A 21,297-nucleotide genomic window follows, 5' to 3' on the forward strand; every position below is an offset into this window, starting at 1 on the left:
GGTCATATGTTCTGTCTAACTCGCCAATTACGCTATCAAGTAGCTGCGCGCAAACATATGCATAACTGCGAGTGAATATGCGCGCGACGAGAAAAGAGAAAAATAAGTAAAACCTCCAAATTGGCATTTCGAGCGGCGGAAGTAGGCGCGTGGCAGGCAATTCTGAAAAGTGTCAAACGCGCGTCAGCTTCGAGTCGAAACTTTCCTTGGTTTCGGTCAGTCCGGGGAATACGGTAGAATTGAAATAAATTGGGCATCGAATATTCGGTGTTGTTCATAGTGTAGCAAAGTGAAAGAAACGATATTTGTTAAATTTACGAAAATTAGTAGTGTTTCCTCATCCTTGAGGTTACAACTTGTCCAGATATTAAATAAATCAACGCCCCGATGCGTAGAGACGGATGAGGAAGAAGAGCGATTGCAAACGTCAGCGCGAAGCGAGAGACTCTCGTCGGTTCAAGGATGCTCGCAGCCTTTGTCATTGCCGGTATACCGGTTGCGTGTCGATGAATCAGCTGTGATGCCCGATGGACTTGGAGTATATCTGTAGATACAAGCATGTGTACGATTCTCTGACGTACGTTTTTTTTCGCAACGATCCGACGTATTTACGACATAACGATGGAGGAAGAAAGAGAATAATCTCCGAGTCGCCATGATCCTCTATTTCGATAATTCCAATTTTTTTATCAATATTTTTCAAACGACTGCTCGGGCACGATCGACGATATTTCGCGTTGTATTTATCGCCGTATCTCAGACGTCATTAAACTCTCCGAGGATGAGCACCAACGCTCGAATATCGGCACGAGTTTCGTCCAAATATTTCACAGCTAGGCAATGTCAAACTTTTTTCATTTCCTTTTGCATCATAATTTCGCTTCAAATCGCGTCGTGCGAGTATGCACGCATCACGCACTTTGTTTCTCTTGATAAAATAAAAATATACAGTGTCATACGTAATATACGGATTAATGGGTTGAGAAAGAGAAATCTGGATAAAAAGATGGATGAGGTATATAATGGAGTGGTAGAAGAAGATTCTTGTGGCATTAGTAAAAATGGGGTCAGACGACGGCAAACAAGAAGATCTTTTGCAACGGTCTCGCAATACTTGAAGCGCTGTTCTATCGATTAGAGACATGCGGCACACACTCGTAAGCCACCCACAGAGACACGGGCACGTTAAACCGAACGATCGTGTTGGTAGTTGCATCTTCATTGTTCTCGTTCCATTCGTTAACTTCTTATTGTTCGAGCGGTGATCAATCAGTCGTAAGATTTTCATCTCCGATTGTCCAAATAATATGAATAAGAGCGTCTCGATTTTTGAATGGTCTGTTTCGCAACTAGAGAAACGAAAATATCTATTTTAAGGTAGTTCATGCACGAAACGATTTTCTTAAGAAAGTCTTTAAATTTACGCAGAGTTTAAATGAATAGTCGACTGACAGGCATATCACATTTTTAAGGGTTCGTCTTATCGGTTGTTGAGATAAATGTGTTATTTAAATATGAAGAAAAATACACCGGGTTATAAGAGACTATGCGTAAAAAATCGTTTATTTTTTCATCCAACGAATTAACGCTTTTTACGAAGTTTATGAAAAACGTACACAATAACAATGAAGGTTTGGGAAAAAATTCGAGACGGCTGTCTTACTTGTAATAAAGATATACTGCGGTGTTAAAGATTTGCTTATTTCGACATTATGTTTCTTCTTGACTTGGCCCATTCCCGTCACAGCCTTTTGTCTTTTTATTAATACTTTTTTCTTCATCCATTGTCCTTTGTGCGCTCTCTAATGCGACTTTTTACATTAAAAAAACTGTAGTATTTTAGCCAGGGACGAGTGAAATTTCGGGTTCAGTCAGTGATGGATCCGCGATTAATTAATGGCTCGTATTTTCATTCGCCAAAAGATAAGTTGAAAAAATTCATTTCCATAATTTCGAATTAATAGCTCTGACATTAATTTAAAGTGATTACATCTTTAATTAGAATCGATCCAATTTAGACACCTATAAAATACGATCCTTCGGGCACGATCTACCTTAAAAATCTCAAGGGAATTCGAATACTTTCCTGTTTTCCTGTTTCTGCGCCGAAAAATGAAACGATAAACGTTATATTTTCGTGGACTTTTGTGTTGAATACATGTGCGTTATTGGGTATTTGCACTATATAGCAAAAACGGGGGCACCGGTCTTACGATCCGGTCGCTTGACGGTTGCTTTTATATACACGCGCACACACGTATAGACAGGCGCGTAAGTACATTTATTTATATATACATGTACGTACTACATGTGTGCTTTTGCACAACGGAATCTGTTCAAGGATTTCTTTGTTCGACTCTCCTCGATTTCTTTGAGCTCTAAGCGCTCGGCCTCCGCACCATACCATGCCGCAGTTGCAGCAATAATTGCAAGAAGAACCAAGTGCATAAGCTCGATACAAAAGCACTCCGAGACACGCGCATATATACGCACGTCAACGATCATGACAAATTATTAATTATATAGATCTCGGTAGCTCCGAATTAAAAATTCGTCTATCGATATATATATATCTGTATCGTTATTCGCGTGCTTGTCTATCATTATATTTTAACACGTGTATAGGTACTTATTTCCATACATTATAGATCTTTGCGGATCTTTGTATATATGTATGATAGATGTATGAATAAGTGAATTCGCGCGCATAGAAAGTAGTCTATAAAAGTTTAAGTTCCTTGAAAATTCGCTTACGAGTCTTGATGCAGTTAACAGGCCGCGTAATTCCGTTTACACGTGCAAACTGCTGCACCTGAACGTGAGTAACGAGGATTTTTTCCCTCTCTCATATGCGCCCCATTTGCGCGTGACGCAGCTAAGGAAAATGGAAAATCTGTGATCTTCGATCGCACTGCCAGGGACAAAGGCTTCGATTATTCATCTCTGTTATTATTTTCATTGGAACATTAGATCAGAGGCCACGCATTGGTGCTTCCCCCTCTCTCTTCTCCTATATTTATTCCGATGTATAGGGGAGATCGGGGCAAAACGGGATACCTGAAAAATGAGAGAAATTTTTTTGTCTTTTTTTTTTTTTTCAATTTTTGTACTTGTCCGAAGAGAACACGAAACATATTTTTTCCAAACTATCTCGTTTTTTTTTTGGATTTTGATTTTTTTTTTTAAATTCGTTTTTTTCAAATTCTCTTTTTTTACATCACTTTCAAAGTGAAAATGTTTTTGCACAGATATAGAAAAAGTATTTGTATATCTGCAACTACCGCGACCATGTTTGCGGACCGTCGCGTGTGGTTACACCTGCACACGAATCGTGTGCCCACTCCGCACAATTTTGCCACTGAATCCATGATTCAGTGGATAAAGAATACAATTTTTTACAAAATAAACATTGGCAATCTTCGTTATTATTCATATCATTAATTTTTAATTGAATTACAGAGGGTGCGTTCGACGTACGTTAGAGCGCCGCAAGCGCTGAGATCGCTTTCCAACGCTTACAGCGGCATTGAATTAAAATTATAGTAAAAAAAATTTCACGAGTTTTTGAGAGCTTTTTGCCTCGAAATTTTTTTTTTGAAAATTGAAAAGAATTTCAGTACATTTATTAGTTTTTGAGCTTCCCAAACTTCTGAAAAGTTTAATATTTCCTTAGGTATCCCGTTTTGCCCCGGTCTCCCTTATATACGTTTGTAAGAAGCAGTGTGGTCGAAGAGACAAATTTCTGAGCCAGCAAAAATCTGTGGGCGATTCATCGGGATTTTCCTCGGTCTGCGCATACCCACTTATTTTCCGTTTTTCTTCCACTCTCCAAAGATTATCTTATCGCGTTTCAATAGTTCCTTCTGTGTAGACGTTTTTTTTATATATTATCAAATCATAATATTTATTATGTGATTATTTGATATAAGAGAAAGCTTCGACAAGAAGCAAATGTATTTATCCTCTTTAAATTGAATATTCATCGAATCGTTCCGACTTTATTTTAGTTTTTTATGTAGAACGATTCGTTTTTTTTTCGGAAGATTTGAAGCTTTCGAATAAGAAATTTATATTGAAAAGTTCGAGCTCAGTGATCGAGTTGAATCTTGGCTACTCATCCTTCCATGTAATGGTTTTACATTGAGGTAGATGTCGAAATTGCAAATACATTTTTTCAACTTATCTTTTGGCGAACGAAATTACAAGCCATTAATTAATCGTCACTTACTCAACTCGAAATTTCATTCGTCCCTGGCTAAAATATCACAGTTTTTTTTATGTAAAAAATCGTATTAGAGAGCGCAACGGGTAAACACAAAGGGAAATGGATGAAGAAAAAAGTATTAACGAAAAGAAAGAAGGCTGTGGCAGGAATGGGCCAAGCCAAGAAGAAACAAAATTCCGAAATAAGCAAATGTGAGGTTATACGAGTGCTCATATACATCTTTAAATAGCAAGACTTCATAAACATTGTAAAAAGTGTTCATTCGTTATGTGGAAAGATAAATAATTTTTTACGCACAGTCCCTCTATAACGCTGTATATATATATTTTTTTTTCATATTTAAACACGTTTATCTCAATAACCATTAAGACGAACCCTTAAAAATTTGATATGCGTGTCAGTCGACTACCGATTTAAATTCTCTGTAAATTTGTGTTGTTAAGAAAATTGTTTCGTGCCTGAACTACCTTAAACTCTATTTAGGAGCGCGAAGATCGAAGGAAAAGCAAAGTCCATGCCTATAGTTTTTAATTCAATCGTCAGCAATGGCTCGTTTTTTCCTCGTATATTCTCTTTCCCTATCTTTGTCATTCTCTGTTTTCGTCGGGGTTCAACGACCCGCAATAAGCGTTTTGCCGTCTGCTCGCTGGTCTTCGTGCACCTTCTGTGCACCTATATACCAAAATGGAGCTTCTCTCTCGCTCTTTTTCGTTCACGGAGTCTAGGATCGCGGTTCGTAAAATTTCAAGAGACTTTGGACACGAGAAAACTAGGAGAAAAAAATGAAAAGAAAGATGGAGAAAAGGAGAGTCGTGACAACTCGCGAGGTTTAAAGTCTTCGGGGCATCGGTTTCTCCTGTTCGTCGACGCGGCACGTTGCGATCATTGTTTTCGCGGTCATTTTTTCGATATATTTTACAAATTAATGCTCGACAATTCTCTCTCTCTCTCTCTCTCTCTCTCACACTCATTATCGCAGTACCGTCGCGACGTGACGATAGTGATGTGAAATATTGTTTCCAGGGGCCACCACTTCCTCATTTTTTCGTAAGCGGAAATGACACGCGCGCGTCGAAAAAAAATGAAAAAGCGACACCAAAAAAAAAGCGTATCGCCAAAATACGTCAGCGGAATTTTGCATCCGAATCAGCCTATCAATGAACCGGAATTTTTCGACTTTATCAATATATATTTACCACACCGTTCGGAGTTAAGTAACGTTGAATTGTTTTGACGATTTGCGATAATCGAAAAAGTCTGCGTCTGAGGCACAGCTGCGCATAAATTTTCTTTTTTTCCTTTATTTATTCTCCTTTATATCTCCCTCTGTGTATCTCCTCTCAACATAAATACAGCGGTAGGGAGGGACATGTATGTATAACAAGAATAATAATAAATTTCATCATGCCTCGTATACATGCGTATTCGTACGTGGATACGGATTTGGTAGTCTCGCGAGGTCCATTGTTGTCGTATGTGGCCCCCAAAGGCGGAATTGCCACATGTTCGCTTATAAATCGGCGAGAAATCGGAATTTCCATTCTCTCTTCGCAGCCAAATGCCAAGTTTCGCCGAGAGCGTTATTTTCAGTAAACATGCACGATATTTATATATATATAAACATTCCCGAGTCCGAACGACAAGGCTGCATATACATAAATTTGTCTTTTATACGTGCGTACATACGCGCATGTAGGAAATTCTAGGACAAATCTCAAGGATCGTCAACTTCGGCACAGATATTCCTTGTCCGCAGTTGTAACTCGAAATTCCCATAAAAAGGTATTTCTACGGGAGGAACATTCCGATCGCTTATTGAAAAAACGGATCCATCATATTATTATTTTGAGCTTGAAAAATTTGGCCGGAATCACTTTCGAGTTGTTCTTTCGCGGCGAATGCGATTTCGCCTCGAACGCCCCTAACGTTGCCTCGGAATACACGTTCGAGAGTATATCGCGCGCGTGCGTTATGGTGGCTAACCGGAACTGCATCTTGTCCTCTCACTTATACGGTAGCAGAACGATCAATCGACATTGAAAGTGCATGCGGCGACCATGGTGGCTCGATCTTGCCGCGCAGCGAGACATCGGAGGTCTCCGCATCACCCTCGAAAAGTGTGAATTTCCCGTTTAATGCGAATGCACAAATAAGTAGATCAAAAATTTAAGAAAATTCGCCGACAAGTTTTCAATGGATAGGAAAGATGAAAATTCGGGTGCGTAGAAAAAATAATAGTTTCTTTAAAAATATAAAATTTAAGTACCTCCATGACTCCGGGATTCCCTCGAGCACAATATCGACGTAAATTGTAAGCAAGAATCAATAACACTCTGCGACAAGAATGAAAAAATAAGTCTCCACACGAATTTGTCTTCCAAGTTTGAAATTGGAGTGAATATAAGTTTGTCTTCCTCAATAAAAGTCCGCGTTGAATTTTTCACACTCGATGTACACCTATATGTGTAGGTGATTATTGCAAGCGACTTGAGAGCACAAGTCGCAGAAGCGGCGATGACAAATAAAAGAGAGTCAATTGACGTCGTAAGAGTCCACGGGCTATCTCTCTTCGCCGACTATACTACTCGGTGCAACAGAGAGTTGCACTTTTTTCCCCTCCCTCGCTTCTCTTTCTCTTTCACGCTCGTTTCTCCCCGTCGCGTCCGCGTGGCTGTCTCCTATATCCGTATTCGCGCGGGGTCGATCACACGATCGCGTTAGCGCAGCTCGCGTTACGTCGCTTTACTTCGCTTTACTTCGTTGCAGGCTGTTCGTCGTTGAATTTATATTCCAGCCGAGTTCGCCTGTTGCTTCCAAGATACGGAAGAAAGGAAGAGAAAAAGAAAATGTTTTCATGATTTTTTGGTGCAACGAACCTCGTCAGCGCGCTCGCGTCCTCGCGACCTTTTCAACCGGCGAAATGATATGTCACGCGGGCGAACGAGGAGGCTGCGTAAAAAAGGGAATAAATTCACAATGAAACGAGCCGATTCACCGCGTCTTGCGATAAGCGAGCGACACTGGAACTTTGTGACATTAAAACTCCACCGCGAGTGCACTCGCGAGTGTTTTTCGGCGTCGGTATATTATTTTACTAAACCCGCGATATAGCCTCGTCGCTTACGTTAGCGCGGCGTACGTTTTATTACTGACGCAGTAGTCGCCGGAGCTAAGCGTCAAAACGCTCAACACCCCGGAGACGAGCGATTCCTCACGAACAAACTGCGCACAAGCTGCTTGCGGATTTCTTGTATAACACATTCATTCGTATACCTATTCATGCACATGTGGATGTGTGCTTTGTTGACGATAAGCGGAATCGATGGAGGAAAAACGAGAGTTAGCTCGAAAGTCTAATAGTTTTTTTCGACTATGATCAGCTGCCAATCGCGTCAATGTTCAATAGAAACTACAAAGAGCATGACGTTGGAAATACGATTAACGTTCTTTCCTGAATTTCAAGTGTAATCATCCGAACAAACGTTTCGAAATCGTTCAATATGCGAAAAGCTGTTATAGATGATTTTGAAACGAGGCTGAAGTTGGCAACGTCCCAGCCCAACGAAATTAACGGAAATAAACTTTCGTAACTAACACCAATTTTTCATTTCACGGCTCATCGCGGTGTAGATTGAAAAACTACGAATTGAAAATTCGCCAGAGAACGAAATTGTCGAATTATTGGGGAGTTTTTTGTCGTCATTTCGTTGGACCCCAACGTAGCAAACTTGAGCGTCAAGATGTTGAATCGGTTAGACAGCAGACGCTCGTAACACTGTCTCACGCGTTAAACGATTTCGTTTTCGGTGCTCCAAAAACGATGAAGAAGAAAACTGCTCCCGTGAAGAATAAATGATTAGTGTTCGGTAAATTTGCGGCTTAAAGGTCAAAAAAAATGTCAGGCGCAGCAGTTACGCTTGTGTGTTCTTACACACAGGGAGACTTGCATGCATTTTCCATGTGTTTGATGTCTCCAATGTGCATGAAAATATACATACGAGTTTGTATATTAGTAGGAGTTATGTACTTTGTAAATTTTATACCCGTGGCTCGAACGAGGTCACACGCCGGAGATAGCGGTAACAAGTAACAGCAGCTACGGAACGGGAGAGCTCAAGCGCATAGCCCACAGAGTGACGGTGCAACAGCGTCCACGTGGCAGAGTCCCCCGGTACAGCACTTAAACGTGGCTATAGCATGTAGAGGTTCCTCCACAAATCGAGTCTGTTTTCAGCCTTTCGAATTTTACAGACAAGTCGATGGTGATTTCTTCGTTTGTGCCATTAGTTTTATGTGCTGGCACGAGTCGAATATGCCGAACGCTGATCAAGACCGCGGGCATTCCGATTATCCAGTCTTTACTTTCAGAACAGTTTTAACAGACCTTTCAATTTAATGGGTTCATTTGCGCGGTGTTGCTTAATTGCGAATATAGTGTCAATTAGGGGAGCAGCCGAAATGTCGCGTCGCGATCAAATGAAATGGAGAGAATCGAGAGAGTTTGTTTTTGAATTGGGCGGTACGAGGTCGCTGCATATTCGTGAGTACAGCACGACACAACTAAACTCGCCTACTATCCTGTATTATGGCTTTGCATACATAATGCTCAAACTGTGTAATACACCGACCGGTTGTTTTAGTAGTTCAAACGCGCATACACTTGAAACGACGAGGACTCGCGTTGCCCGATCCATTGCTCTCGTTCGTGTGAGCCCCCCCGTTCGTTTCTTTTTTTCAAACCTCCAACGTTTCAACCTCCCTTTTTAGCCCCCCCCCCCCCTCTCTCGCCCCTCTAAATATATATTTCCATGCCGCGAGTCTCTCGTGCACATAAACCGGAGGGAGGTGCACTTTCGATCTTAAGTATTCTCCTCAGCATCGACATGCGATCTACGAATCTACCGAATTATCGTTGCTCAACCAACTGGCTAATAAAATACGACACGAAAATAATTACGCCCTCACAAATGTGTACGTTCTGTCGAATTATAGTGCTCAATATTTTAATACCTCCCCGCCATAACAAAGAAGATAAACTTGCAGAACCGAATGTTTCTCCGCGACATAAAATTATAAGTAAGACAAATATTACGATTATTTTTAATTGCAAGAAAAGTAGCCCGCCATAATTATTATTCCGAGAAGATATGGCAAATTGGCAATCGGATCTATGCATACGAAAATTCTCGCGCGCGATGGAAATCCCAACCCCGAAGCACGTTGAAAATCGTTAGTAAAAAAAAAAAAAAAAAAAAAAAAATTTCCCAAAATTTCCGATTTTTTAAAAGTTTTTTTTTCTGTTTTTTTCTCAAAAATCGTCGTAGCAGAAAGTGTTAGTGCTCCATGGAATGATGAATCTAATAAAATTTTGTCGCTCTCTATCAAATTTAAAGGCTACCTCGCATAATTTATTTCTTTTTTTCTGTATATTTAGCTATAAATTATGAGATTAAAAAACGTGTGGCTACAAATAACTATTCTTGTTGTTTGGGTTTGTTTGTTATCGAATTCAAATTCTCTATTCCAAAGTCTGGTACATATTTCGGTGCAGAAGACGTTATAATTTGGGAATTTTCTAGTTTTCTCGTGGATTAGAAAAATTAGTGAAACATTTCGACTGAATTCCGATGGAAAATAAATGTAGGCTAATGAGTGCAAAATCACAAAAATGTTTAGTTAAAAACTATTTATTTACAATAAAACTATTCGAGTTTGTGCAGAATGGCAACTTTGTACAATAGTCTTATCCGCAAAAGTGACGAGACCGATTTTGGAAGTTCGATGAAAAATATTTGGAGTTTTGCATCCATACGACAATAGCATTCCATCAAACACTAAAACTTTATGCTACGAGAGCGAACATTTAGTTTCGAAAATATCGAAAATATTGATTTTTTTGCATCACCCTAATGTAGCACCTACGCTTTAATTTTCAACAATGCCAAACAAAATCTCGCCTCGTTCCTCTGCGGTTTAAAAAACGTTCACAAAAATAGTTATTTAACGTTAAACGTTGGTGCGTTATTTAGAAATGGAAATTGTTGCAATCCGTAGTTATAACTCTTGCAAATCGTACGAGGGGAAAGTTTTTTGTACATCGCGTCTCGAGGACAAGAAACTAGTACATGGCGCATATAACGCAGACGTATGTATAAATTCGTGTATATTAACTGTATGATATAAAGATGGATGCAAGAGCGAGGGCTGTGATGACAGAGAGAAAGGTGTGGGTTGTGCTCTCCCGAGCAACATCGAGAGTGAAATTCGGAAGCTCGGTGAAAGAAATCGCGGAGGAGCGGATAGGAGGGAGGCCGAGATACGGGGATGTGACGAGGACCGGTTCGAAAGATGGAATCTGGAGCATGGCACACGCATCGCGTCACGTACGTACATCAATTGGGTCATTAGACGAGAGGGGCGAGCAAAAGTAACTCTCTGTGAGCTCCGCGAGAGAGTCATCCCGAGGGCCAATAACGCCGGTAAAACGCTATCTATAACGATTTTGTCTAGGAAGCAGTCAACAGCGTGTACTATCATCATCGCGATTTGGGAAACGATTTCTTCGACTTCCTGCTTTTCGTAATTATAAACGGGTGATTCTCGCGCGCAGAGTTCAGAAACTCCCGAATAGATAAAAGAATGAAAATATTAAGAAATTTGAGACGAGTGCATTTACGTTTTATGTGACTTGCTGGACAGTAGTTTCCGATAAACAAATGCACGATGATTTGTAAGAATAAGGAGTAGTTCGATCTATTCTCTCGAAATTTGTCTTAACCGGTTGACTGGTATTGGATCATATATGTACAAAAAAAAGTCGGGCCCATTCTGATTTTGTATCATATGTGTACATATTGAAATAACTTTATCAATTTTCAACCGATTTGGACAAAAATTGGTATACAATGGTTTTTTGGGTCGCTGAGTCGATTTTTTAACTTAATTTTCACCTCACTACCCTTGGAAATGGGGAAAATCGAAGGTTGAGGGTGAAATTTTTCGTTTTTTCAATGGATTTTCATGCTATATGACATGAAAATTTTTAGTTTTTCATCACACTCGACTCTTTCATCGAAATCAAACAAAATTCGCTACCCCCGAAAAATGTGAAAAATTCAGGGTTCAGGGTGAAATTTGTTAATTTTTCACTGCGAAAATTTCATGCTTTGTCACATGAAAATGGAATCAGCAACCTTGAAAACCCTCAGAAATAAATTATCGTGATTTTCGGTAACACATTGGCTCGTACCAATTTTGGCACAAAAACTGGAAAAAAGCTAACCAATCAACCGGTTAAATGAGCATTGGTAAAGGTTATAGAAAACCCATTTTAGACATAATTCAATTAGATAAAATAAAATAAAAACGTTGTCAAATAAATGCAAAAGCGACGAGTACGTCGGACGACGAATGAAAAAAAAATTAAGAGCATAATGGTATGTAAAAAAAAAAAATGTTAAACCAACTGTAAATAATTTCAACACAAAAATTCAGAAAAATTTGCCCAAATCATGAAAAAACGTTATATTAAAAAAAGAATATAAAACTGTAATTTTGTAAAGTGAAAAAAAAAAACAAATTCAAATAAAACGTGATAAAAGAATGAAAATGACGATGAATAAATCGACTTTTCCTCTCAATCGAAATCGTAATCGATCCACAATAACGGTGAACAAAAAAAATCGACTCGAACGCAGGCTCCCTCGAATGAAATGAAAATAAATTTGAGTCAACCAGCTACGGACGATATTTTCTGGTATTTTATTCCGTCGAGTATCATCACGACAAATTGACCGGCTCTCGCATAGTGCATCGAAGCTCGAGCGTTGTTGCCACTCGAGAATATGCTGCATAGATCTCGAGACAGAAAGAGAAAGATGGATCAAGCGAGAGAGAGAGAGAGAGAGGGAAATCGGTAGATAAAGAAGGAGATAAAAAGAGAAAGAAAACGACGCGATTAATATAGTAACGCGGATGAAGAAACAGAAAAGAAGGGGGTAAGGATAGTCAAGAGAGCATAGAGAGAGAGAGAGAGAGAGACCGTTGTGATATAACGATGGTTGTTGCGTAAAACACTCTGGCACCCGTGCTATATCCATCTCTCTTTTTTCTCGAGTAAGCACTCTCTGCTGCGGACTCTTTTCTTTCCATCTCTTTTTCCGAGTTAAACCGTGTGGCCCCCTTTCGCTTCAACCCTTTCGTCACTTTGCCCTCTTTTCTATCCAAGATGCAGATCTCTCACAAAGGGTCTCTAAGAACCCACGAAGAATTTACGTAATTCACGTGTTTTTATGTCAAACTAAATTCTATTGCATCCTTTGTGGAGAGCCAAGCAAAAAAGGGCCACTCGCGATCGATATTAGGATCGATCGGTCTTACTTTTTTTTCTTACTCGCGACGCGTGTACAAATAATTTCGAAATGTTACAACGTTGCACAATGATTATTCGTCGCTCGCAATATACTGTGCGCTGCCTCAATTTCAATTGGCCTATCTTCCGCGAAATGAATAATAACGAACACAATCGATAGGCGATAAGTGATTTTTCAGCAGTTATTAATTTATTGAAAAGTCCGAGTTACAATATATACTGAAAAAGTGGTCATCTTCTCTTATCGTATATGTGCGTAATATCGTACAACTTATTAATACTTTCGATGCGAGAAAGCGAGTCAAGGGGAAAGAAAAAGATGGCGAGCATTAAACTAGACTCTTGCAATCGCTGTTTCTTTTCAATATAGTAAAATGTACACAGAATATATATGGGTCAAGCGTTGTGGAATCTCCAGCACGGACCTCCCACTCTCTAAGCTTTAATGCCTTTTTGTCGAGACGCTCGTACGGGGGACCACGAGGCACTCGATAGTCTAACCGATCCATATGGAAGAGCGTGATATCTGTTATACGATACTTGAATCCCTTCTGCTTCAATTCGACGGAGCTCTTTCGTCATATGTTTCGAGAATTTGAGAAAGTAACATTATTGGGAAAGTATAGAAATTTCGTCATCGTATTATTATCATTTTTTCACTCGAGTCTTCCTCGAATGAGCCAAGTGCGGGTGAAAGTTGTTGAAACTGACAAAACTCGCGCAGTCCCGCGATGTGGAAAAATCTGTAATTGAGTGCCGGTTCGAATCACCGATTCTCGCCATTACTTTTTTCATAACTAACCGAAATGGAAATGAAAAAATGAAAACTGTGATTCTCGGATGTCTCGAAAAATTTGAGCACTGCCGATTGATTCGTTGAATCGTTGATCTTGATCACTCAACTTTTTTCTTGCACGAGAAGAAAATTTCTCGTGCAAGAGCTCTAACGGAACTTGCTTTTCGGGTTAAAGAAAAAAATAAGCTGTACAGATCGAAAGCGCCTTCTTTATACGTAGCTGTAAATCCCGTTGAGAATACCAACAAAGCAGACACACGCGCGGACGAAGCTCGCGAGTCCATTCGACACGAGAACGGAATACTTTCTACATAATTGGCCGTAACAATGTCCCTGTTAGTCAGTTGACTGCGCACTGAGAATCCTCTCCTTCTAGCTTTTTTCTTCTTTTCATCATATTCGTTTACGTTAAATGTGCACCCAAGTGCGTGTGTGCATAAATTTGCTGTGTACATTGATTCATAATACGCGACTATGTTGCGTCTGCTGCGAGGTTGCTGGATGCCCAAGAAGCGATGATAAGAAACAAGTATATTTGCTTCTGCGCATCGAAAAAATGTTTGAGCCCGAACTCTCACCAATTTTTTGGATCCCATTTTGATTTTTGGAATTATCGCATTGAATGATAAATTTTCATAAAAATCCAAGTACAATAACTTGATTCACGAGATTACTCGTTCGTCTACTCGAAAGAAAGGTGTATTTTTCGATTTTTTCACATATGGGAATACCCCGGAGGTTCCGGTGAGACGCAAAAGTTCGATGAGCGGACACCCTGTATAGAGCGGCTCAGATATAGAGTTATCTACCATCGCCTCTTTTCCAGTCATAGACTTGAGCAAGAAACACAAGTTTTCCTTCTCCCTCTCTTTCTCCTCCCCTCGCTCGTTTAATACTCCAAACGAGTTAACCGAATTAAGCTCCCGTTATCTCTGGCTCCACGTTCTTTGCTTCACTCCTCGCTATATGCACGTGGTCCAATCGTCGCTCTCTTTCGTCGTCTTTTCAGATCGAATGGGACTTGAAATAACACCTCGACGCTTAATTTCGATGCATTTTATCTTTTGAGAATAGAAGTGATTTTCACCCATCCGCATTCGTCCCTCGGATCGCGACGATTTCGGAAGTTTAATCATAAAAAAGCCCAAGCCACGAATATGCATTTCTTTCCGTATTAACGTGCGGGAAGAATTTATTATTTTTCGCTATTTCACGTTAAACGACCCGTACAAAATGGACAGTGGCGCATGAGATACACGCAAACAAAATACTCTGATCGTAAGCTTCTGAGGGCATTATATGTTATTTCGAAGCAGCGCGCACGTGTGCATCGGTGTGTATTACCTTGCACAGTGCAAGGTCGCCTTATCGATCGTTATTTACGACGCCATGGAACTCGCTCGCTGCGCTCACTCTATATCTTTTGTGCATAAATACATGCAGACCGTTTGGTGCATCCGCGGTTTCTGGGCTCTCGCTCTCGTTACGTCACGCGCGCGTATCGTTACAACGCGAGCTTCGCTATTTTGTAACACGTTAATACATACACGTATTATTAATATGTATATGGAATTGCAAGTGAGAGGATGAACGAATAATAATGCGAGGCGTGCGTATCGAACGAGCCCGGTGAGCAAGCCGCAATCTTCCGGAAGCTTGCGAAATAACGTCCAGCGCAGTAAACAACGAGGATCAAAACATTTTTTAGTGACCATCGAATTTTGTATTTTTTGCGGTTTTCGAATAAAAGTATTATATCTCTTTGCGGTTTAAACGAATGTCAGGGGCGTGAAGAATTTCCTGTCGCTCGGATAACGAAAACGGTTCGAGTTCCCTCTCCCTCTAAAATTTGGCTAATATATCAGAGTGAGCTAAAGCATAAATTGGATTCCAATAACGAAAGGTCACCGATCAATTGAAATATGAAATTCAACTTCCTCTTTGGTGATCGCATTGGAAATATTGGGTTCATTGATTCCCCGCGATAGTTTATTCTTTTTATGACTTTTATGGGTGTAGCGTGCGCATTCGTTTTATCCACTCCGATCTCGAGATCACGGACAAGTTTTCTTGCTCGTATACGCGAGGCTCTTGGCGAGATCGAGAATCGTGTTTTCCGCGTACGTGTAACAGGAACATCAGCTGGATTCGCGGTATTAAGTACATCTCTATATACGGACTAATATCGACGTGTATGAAGGGGAATTGCATACGTTTATACTATACGCTCAGATACGAGTGCAGAAAATTGAGAGAATAAATAAAAGGCCGAGAGCATCGGTACAATTCACACACGAGTGTGTGTGTGTGTGTGTGCGTGTGTGTGTACGTGTATAATAAAATAATCAGGGAGAGGAAATCGCTGAGAAGGTGTACGGAGATTATTATATGTATTTAGCCCGGCGGACACGGCATAGAATTTTCCGTGCGGTGCAAACACAAATCCGCATCCGTTACAAACTTCTCATCGCATCCGCGCGAGTCGAGTAAAATGAGCATATTTAAGGGGGGAAAAAATAGAAAAACGGTTGAGGTAGATTCTTGTAAATGAAAAGCGCTTATGCGGGCAGCTGTAAAACGATGGTTGTGAAGCGATGAAAAAGGTTGGGATACTCGATTGTTGAATCGAGTGAAATGATGAAAAAGCGAGTTTTTCGAGGGCGAATGGGAGGTCTCGACAGAGGGAAAACTCATTCGGGGCTGGCTTCGGAGCGATGCTTCACACTTTTTGACCGTATCATCGCGGATGAATCTAACGGGAATCACGTAGCGCCGCGGTTAGAAAGAAAATTAAGAGAGCGATGTATATCGGCGGAAAAGGCGCAATTATTGTTTGCTCGTGGGGGGAAAATGTGGACGCCTTTCTGTTTTAGATGCTGGGAATAGGGGGGCGAGGAATCGAAGGAGGGGCGAGTAGAAAAAGAGGGGGGTAATTACCGAAGTGCGTCACACCGAAGACCGCTCGCGGCTCATTTTCGATTGACAGGACAACGGCGAATACAACATCGAGAAGCAAAAAAAATGAGACTCGGAAAATGGAGAATGAAAAAAAAAGTCCATTAAGGAGTTTCGGTACAGGCGATACAATGTTGCCATGCTAAACCATGCTAAAAACATAAAAAATTTCAAAATGTTCAGAATTTTACAAAATTTGGTCAACATAATCTTTAGTGCCAAATTTGACAATACAAATTTTTCAAGATTTTTCTTCTACACAGTTATATCGAGTAATTGATCACTAAAGTTCACGTGTATAAGCATAGCGTTTCGAAATCTGCTTTAATGCGCAATTACTCGATAACTAGGTAGAAGAAAATTTTGAAAACATCGCACTTGATGTTGAAGAACATTATCACCAAATTTGATCGATTTCTTAATATTTAGACTTCTGTACAGAAACTCCTTAATCATTTCGTTGTACAGGAAAAATAGTCGGCTTGTCACTCATTGACAAATAAAGAAAGATCGTTTCGAGAATAGAGGCCAATAAAAATAAGCCATTTTTTCCGGATGAATGTTGAAAAAGAGAGAGAAAAATATTAGCCCTCGATAATGGGGAGTAGTAAATCTTCATGGATTCGTTGAGGAATGCAACGAGTATACGGAAAAGTGCGCATACGATCGCGAGTACGGACGAAAAATTGTTGTCCGTGAAATACATTTTATTTAATTAACGAGAGAGGCGGCCAACGCGGACAAGTTGGCTCGAGGGGCGAGAGGAAGAGAGAGAGAGAGAGAGAAGGAGAAAAAATGGTCTCTGGTATAAAGACCTCAGTCCCGTTGTGTGTAAGAGATCGCGATTGCGTTCGTGCCCGGTTGCGATTATCGGAGATTCCGGGTTGCCATACCGGCACGCGCGTGCGCGCGCGCAACCCACGAAAGAAACTCTTTCGCAATTGGCTCGGTGCCCCGCGATTCAAGCATGAGCATAGCGTGGTCACGGGGAAAGTGGCGAGGGAGGGAGCGACGCGGGGGTCGAGAGGGCTCGCACGCGGCCACGGGCTCTTTTACGGCTGCTGGTTGCAACCATTGCACTTAATCAAAAGTCGAGCATGTACGGACGAGGAAAAGAGTCGGGGAAACGGAGATAAAAAATGAGTGAGAAATCCGAGGGGAAGGAGAGGCGTGTACTTGACGAATTTATAAATCGCTTTCATCGACTCGAAACGCACTTGAGAGCTCAGCCGTAAACAAATTTACTCTCGCGGTAATCACCGCTATTTTAATCGCTCTATCAAATTCATTTTAATAAACCGATTTTAAAACTCGATATCGGAATTCGTTTATTTTTATTGGCATCGCCGATATTTCATCGTTGGAAAATTCTTTAAGGAAGTTGAGGCCGTACAGTCATTTTTTTGAGCCAAAATTTATGACCTGTACCTTTCAAAAGTTAGGCCAGTTTACAGTTTGACAATGTTGCATACACAGATGAGTTGGGAAAAAAATACGAAAAACTGGTGAAAGCGGGAATAAATCTAAAAAAACGATTGGCATTATTCAGCAAGCTCATGTTGCCCGAAAAATTTCATATTTTTAGCATCATTTTTAACGGAGATATCATTGAATGTGTCTTGACTTTCATAAGGATATATAAGTGTTATTGATTTTTCTCAGCAACGCGACGCTCCTAAACTGTCTGAAAATTTGACTGATTTTTTTGACACTCCGCTGTATAAGATGCAATCGGTTTAAAAGCGGTGACATCATTTTCTTTCTAATGCCTCAACTTCCTTAATTCGCGTTTTTTTTTTATACGCGATTATATCGATTAGAGTTTGTTAATCAATTTTGTTTTACCCTCGTCGATAATAAAAATATCGTTCGTCTTGGAAAAATGAACACGTATGTGAATAATAAATAATCGATCGCGTATTTGCTCATATGGATCGATCACGGTTCGAAATTCAAGGTCCCGCATCCGCGAGGTTTACCATCTCCGTTCGCACCAGTATCATTACGCGACATAAATATATTAACATATACGTGCGTCAATCAACCAACAGCGGAGTCGATGGATTACGGTGCACACTCCACAAAAAAGGTGTGAGGGAGGTGTCTTTCCTTTCTCGAAGTGCACAACGATGACCGTTAACTCGATCTACCGCTCGAGGCAAACACATCGAGTGTACACAATCGTTTTTCGCGATGTTTCGGAGTGGCTAATTATTTCACAAATTGCTTGCACAGATTGTTATTACTGGCACACGATTTTGGCGCAACTTTCAGGGAAACGCGTTCATGAGATTTTGGCACGATTGTGCCATTTTTGCTCGTATTTTTCTTAAGGAAGTTCATCCGATAATTGTACTAACAAAGAGATTTCGATGAAAAAATTTAAATACAGTAATGAATAGAAAAAAAAAATGTCCTGTCAAAATTTCAAGGCCCGAGGATACTTTGTTCGTGCGAGAATAAAATTAAAACGAGTTCTCCAAATTGACGCGGTTTTTACGCCGGTTTCGGTGGTTTTCCCAGCATCTTTGTATATACGAAATTTGCGGGCATTGACAAATAGGTCTTGCAAAAACTTCCATTGATAGAAAAATATCTGAAGAATATGTTGACAGCTTCGTAAAATCCACTCAATACTCATAAAGTTCGAAATTCATGATTTTTTTTTCACGAAAAATGATGATTATTGGGAGCTAGTCGCAGCAATTTGTCTTTTGACTAAATCGGTAGCAAATGATCCTTAATCGACGAGTAGCTATATACATTTTTACAAAAACTGGTGCAAAAAAAGAACGTCAGATAATCCGTCGTCGTATTTGTTTGAAGCGCATCATTCGAGTCTCGAGCTCGATCCTGTTTGCTCAATTCGGATCGGTGTGGTTCGAAATATCGTATGCACGGGAGATTCGATGCTGAAGAGCGTAAACGCGAGGGTGAAGTCAGTCTTGGTGGATGGACGACGAAACTGACGCGCGGCTTCTCTATCTCCTCGCGCGCACACTTTTCTTTCTCTTTCTCACTTCTCCAGCTTTGTTGGCGCAGTAGCAACCGCATGGGAACAATTAGCTTCAATTGCTGCGCTCTAATTCCTCTTGGCAACGCGACCTCAATCAAATATTATTGTTATTACATATTATTATTTATTCGTAACGCGAGATTCAGCATGTAGGGCTAATTGCGAATGGCTATTCTCTCGGGCAGTCTCGATGATGAGCGCACAGAGACTCCCGGAACTCGATTCGTGTTCGGATCAAAGAAACCACCGACCTGCGGTCGATCTTTTGCTCGGGAATTTGTTCGTCTCCGATCGCGAGCCCCGCGCTCGTCGCTATATTCCACTGAGTCATAAACTCATCGTTTTCCCCTTAAACGTGAATGATACAAAAGTCGAAATAATTAGAAATTTATCAAATTTGGTGATAATGTTCTTCAACATCAAGTGCGAAAACACAAATTTTTTCAAAATTTTCTTCTGTTTAGTTATCAAGTAATTACGCATTAAAGCAGATTTCTTATGCCCGGAATGTATACCTATATATATGGAAACGCTATGCTTATACACGTGAACTTTAGTGATCAATTACTCGATAACTGTACAGAAGAAAAATCTTAAAAAATTTGTATTGTCAAATTTGGCACTAAAGAATATGTTCACCAAATTTTATAAAATTCTGATCATTTTGAATTTTTTTATGTTTTTAGCATGGTTTAGCATGGCAACATTGTATCGCCTGTGCAATATATCCTTAATATCAAGCGACTAAAGACTAAAATTAAATGTTCAATTGTCTCGTGAGGCAAAAGACGCGAGCAGGTCGGAAGAGCGAGAGCGGCCGAACGTAGAGACGTGACAGCAAAAGTTTCCGAGGACTGGACTGGGACTCGAATTACCGCACGACACATCCGGTCACGACGCGGACGGGAGCGACAAACCTTCGGGAAAGCTCCCCTCCGCTCGCCCTTCTCGCGTTTGCCCTTTCCGCATTCCTTAAGCTTTAGCTACGCCCTTACGACGCCGCACTTATTTTATTCGCTTCTCGCGCCCTTTCTTTCCTCACTCGCTCTTCGATATTCATTTTTTCCCGCTCCCTCGAAATACGTCAAACTTTTGTTCCTGCCCTTTCTGCTTTGGTGGAAACAGAGTTTCGTTAGCCTTCCCTTTAGAGACCTTTTACGACGAGCGATCTGTTCTACGGTCCGTTTCAATGTCCCGAATAACTCCACTGAGCCCGCGCGTACGAAAACACACGATTGTACTTGGAAAAAAGCCTCCTGCTCACCGCGTTTACGAGCGATTTCCACGGACGAACGTTAAATCGAACGCGAAAAGATGCGCCGGCAACTAAATAATAAACGGCCGAGTGTGCGTGTAAGAAAAGTCCCACGCAAATGTGCCTCGGCTTCTATTTTTGTTACGGTAAATTCGCTTAGGCTTGCATTTTAGTACAGCACTTTGTTCTTTTTTATTGCTATTATGTATTCTCGCACGAAAACATATCCGCGTGTGTTACACAACAGCGGGGACAGAGTGTGTACTGTTAAAAGGAAAACATAGTGTCGCGCAAGCCACATTACGGGGCCGAGCTGAAAAATCCATTGTTCAAATATGCCCGAGTCGCACAAAAATGTATAAATACTGAAACACACGCGCACACGAGTGCAGCGAACGTTCTTCGATGTGCGAGTGTTGCAAAGATGCGAATCGGTCGGAGACCCCGAATGAATACGGTCCAGCTGTTCCTCGTACGTTTCTCATGCATCGACCGTATATTTGTATTTTTATGAAACAGTATTATAGCGGACACTGCGATCGCACGAATGTGCGCCTTTTTCCTTATCGATTTTTCCGCGAGAACCATCATTCGAAGCGAAACATTTATTTTTTGTCATTGTATTCAATGTACAACTAAATAATTCCAAAATTGGAGCATACGCTCGACGAAAAATTGA

At 40.6% G+C, this 21,297-nt stretch overlaps 1 protein-coding gene across 3 annotated transcripts in view; it reads right to left on the reverse strand.

Annotated features, from left to right (window-relative positions):
* The window catches only part of LOC122411446 (Glucose transporter 4 enhancer factor), a 120,578-nt gene that overhangs the window by 85,983 nt on the left and 13,298 nt on the right, over positions 1-21,297 (reverse strand). Inside the window, exon 1 of one of the 3 annotated variants that reach the window (XM_043420219.1) lies at positions 7,102-7,382. The exons of 1 other annotated variant lie outside the window; for it this stretch is intronic. Coding sequence is in view for 1 of the 2 variants with exons in the window: in XM_043420218.1 (XP_043276153.1) it covers positions 6,492-6,497 (6 nt within the window). In the remaining variant the exon portion in view is untranslated. One more of the 3 variants, XM_043420218.1, reaches the window with a different exon arrangement.

This window comes from Venturia canescens, chromosome 5 (genome assembly GCF_019457755.1).
Source record: "Venturia canescens isolate UGA chromosome 5, ASM1945775v1, whole genome shotgun sequence".
In the NCBI taxonomy this organism is placed as follows: Eukaryota; Metazoa; Arthropoda; class Insecta; order Hymenoptera; family Ichneumonidae; genus Venturia; species Venturia canescens.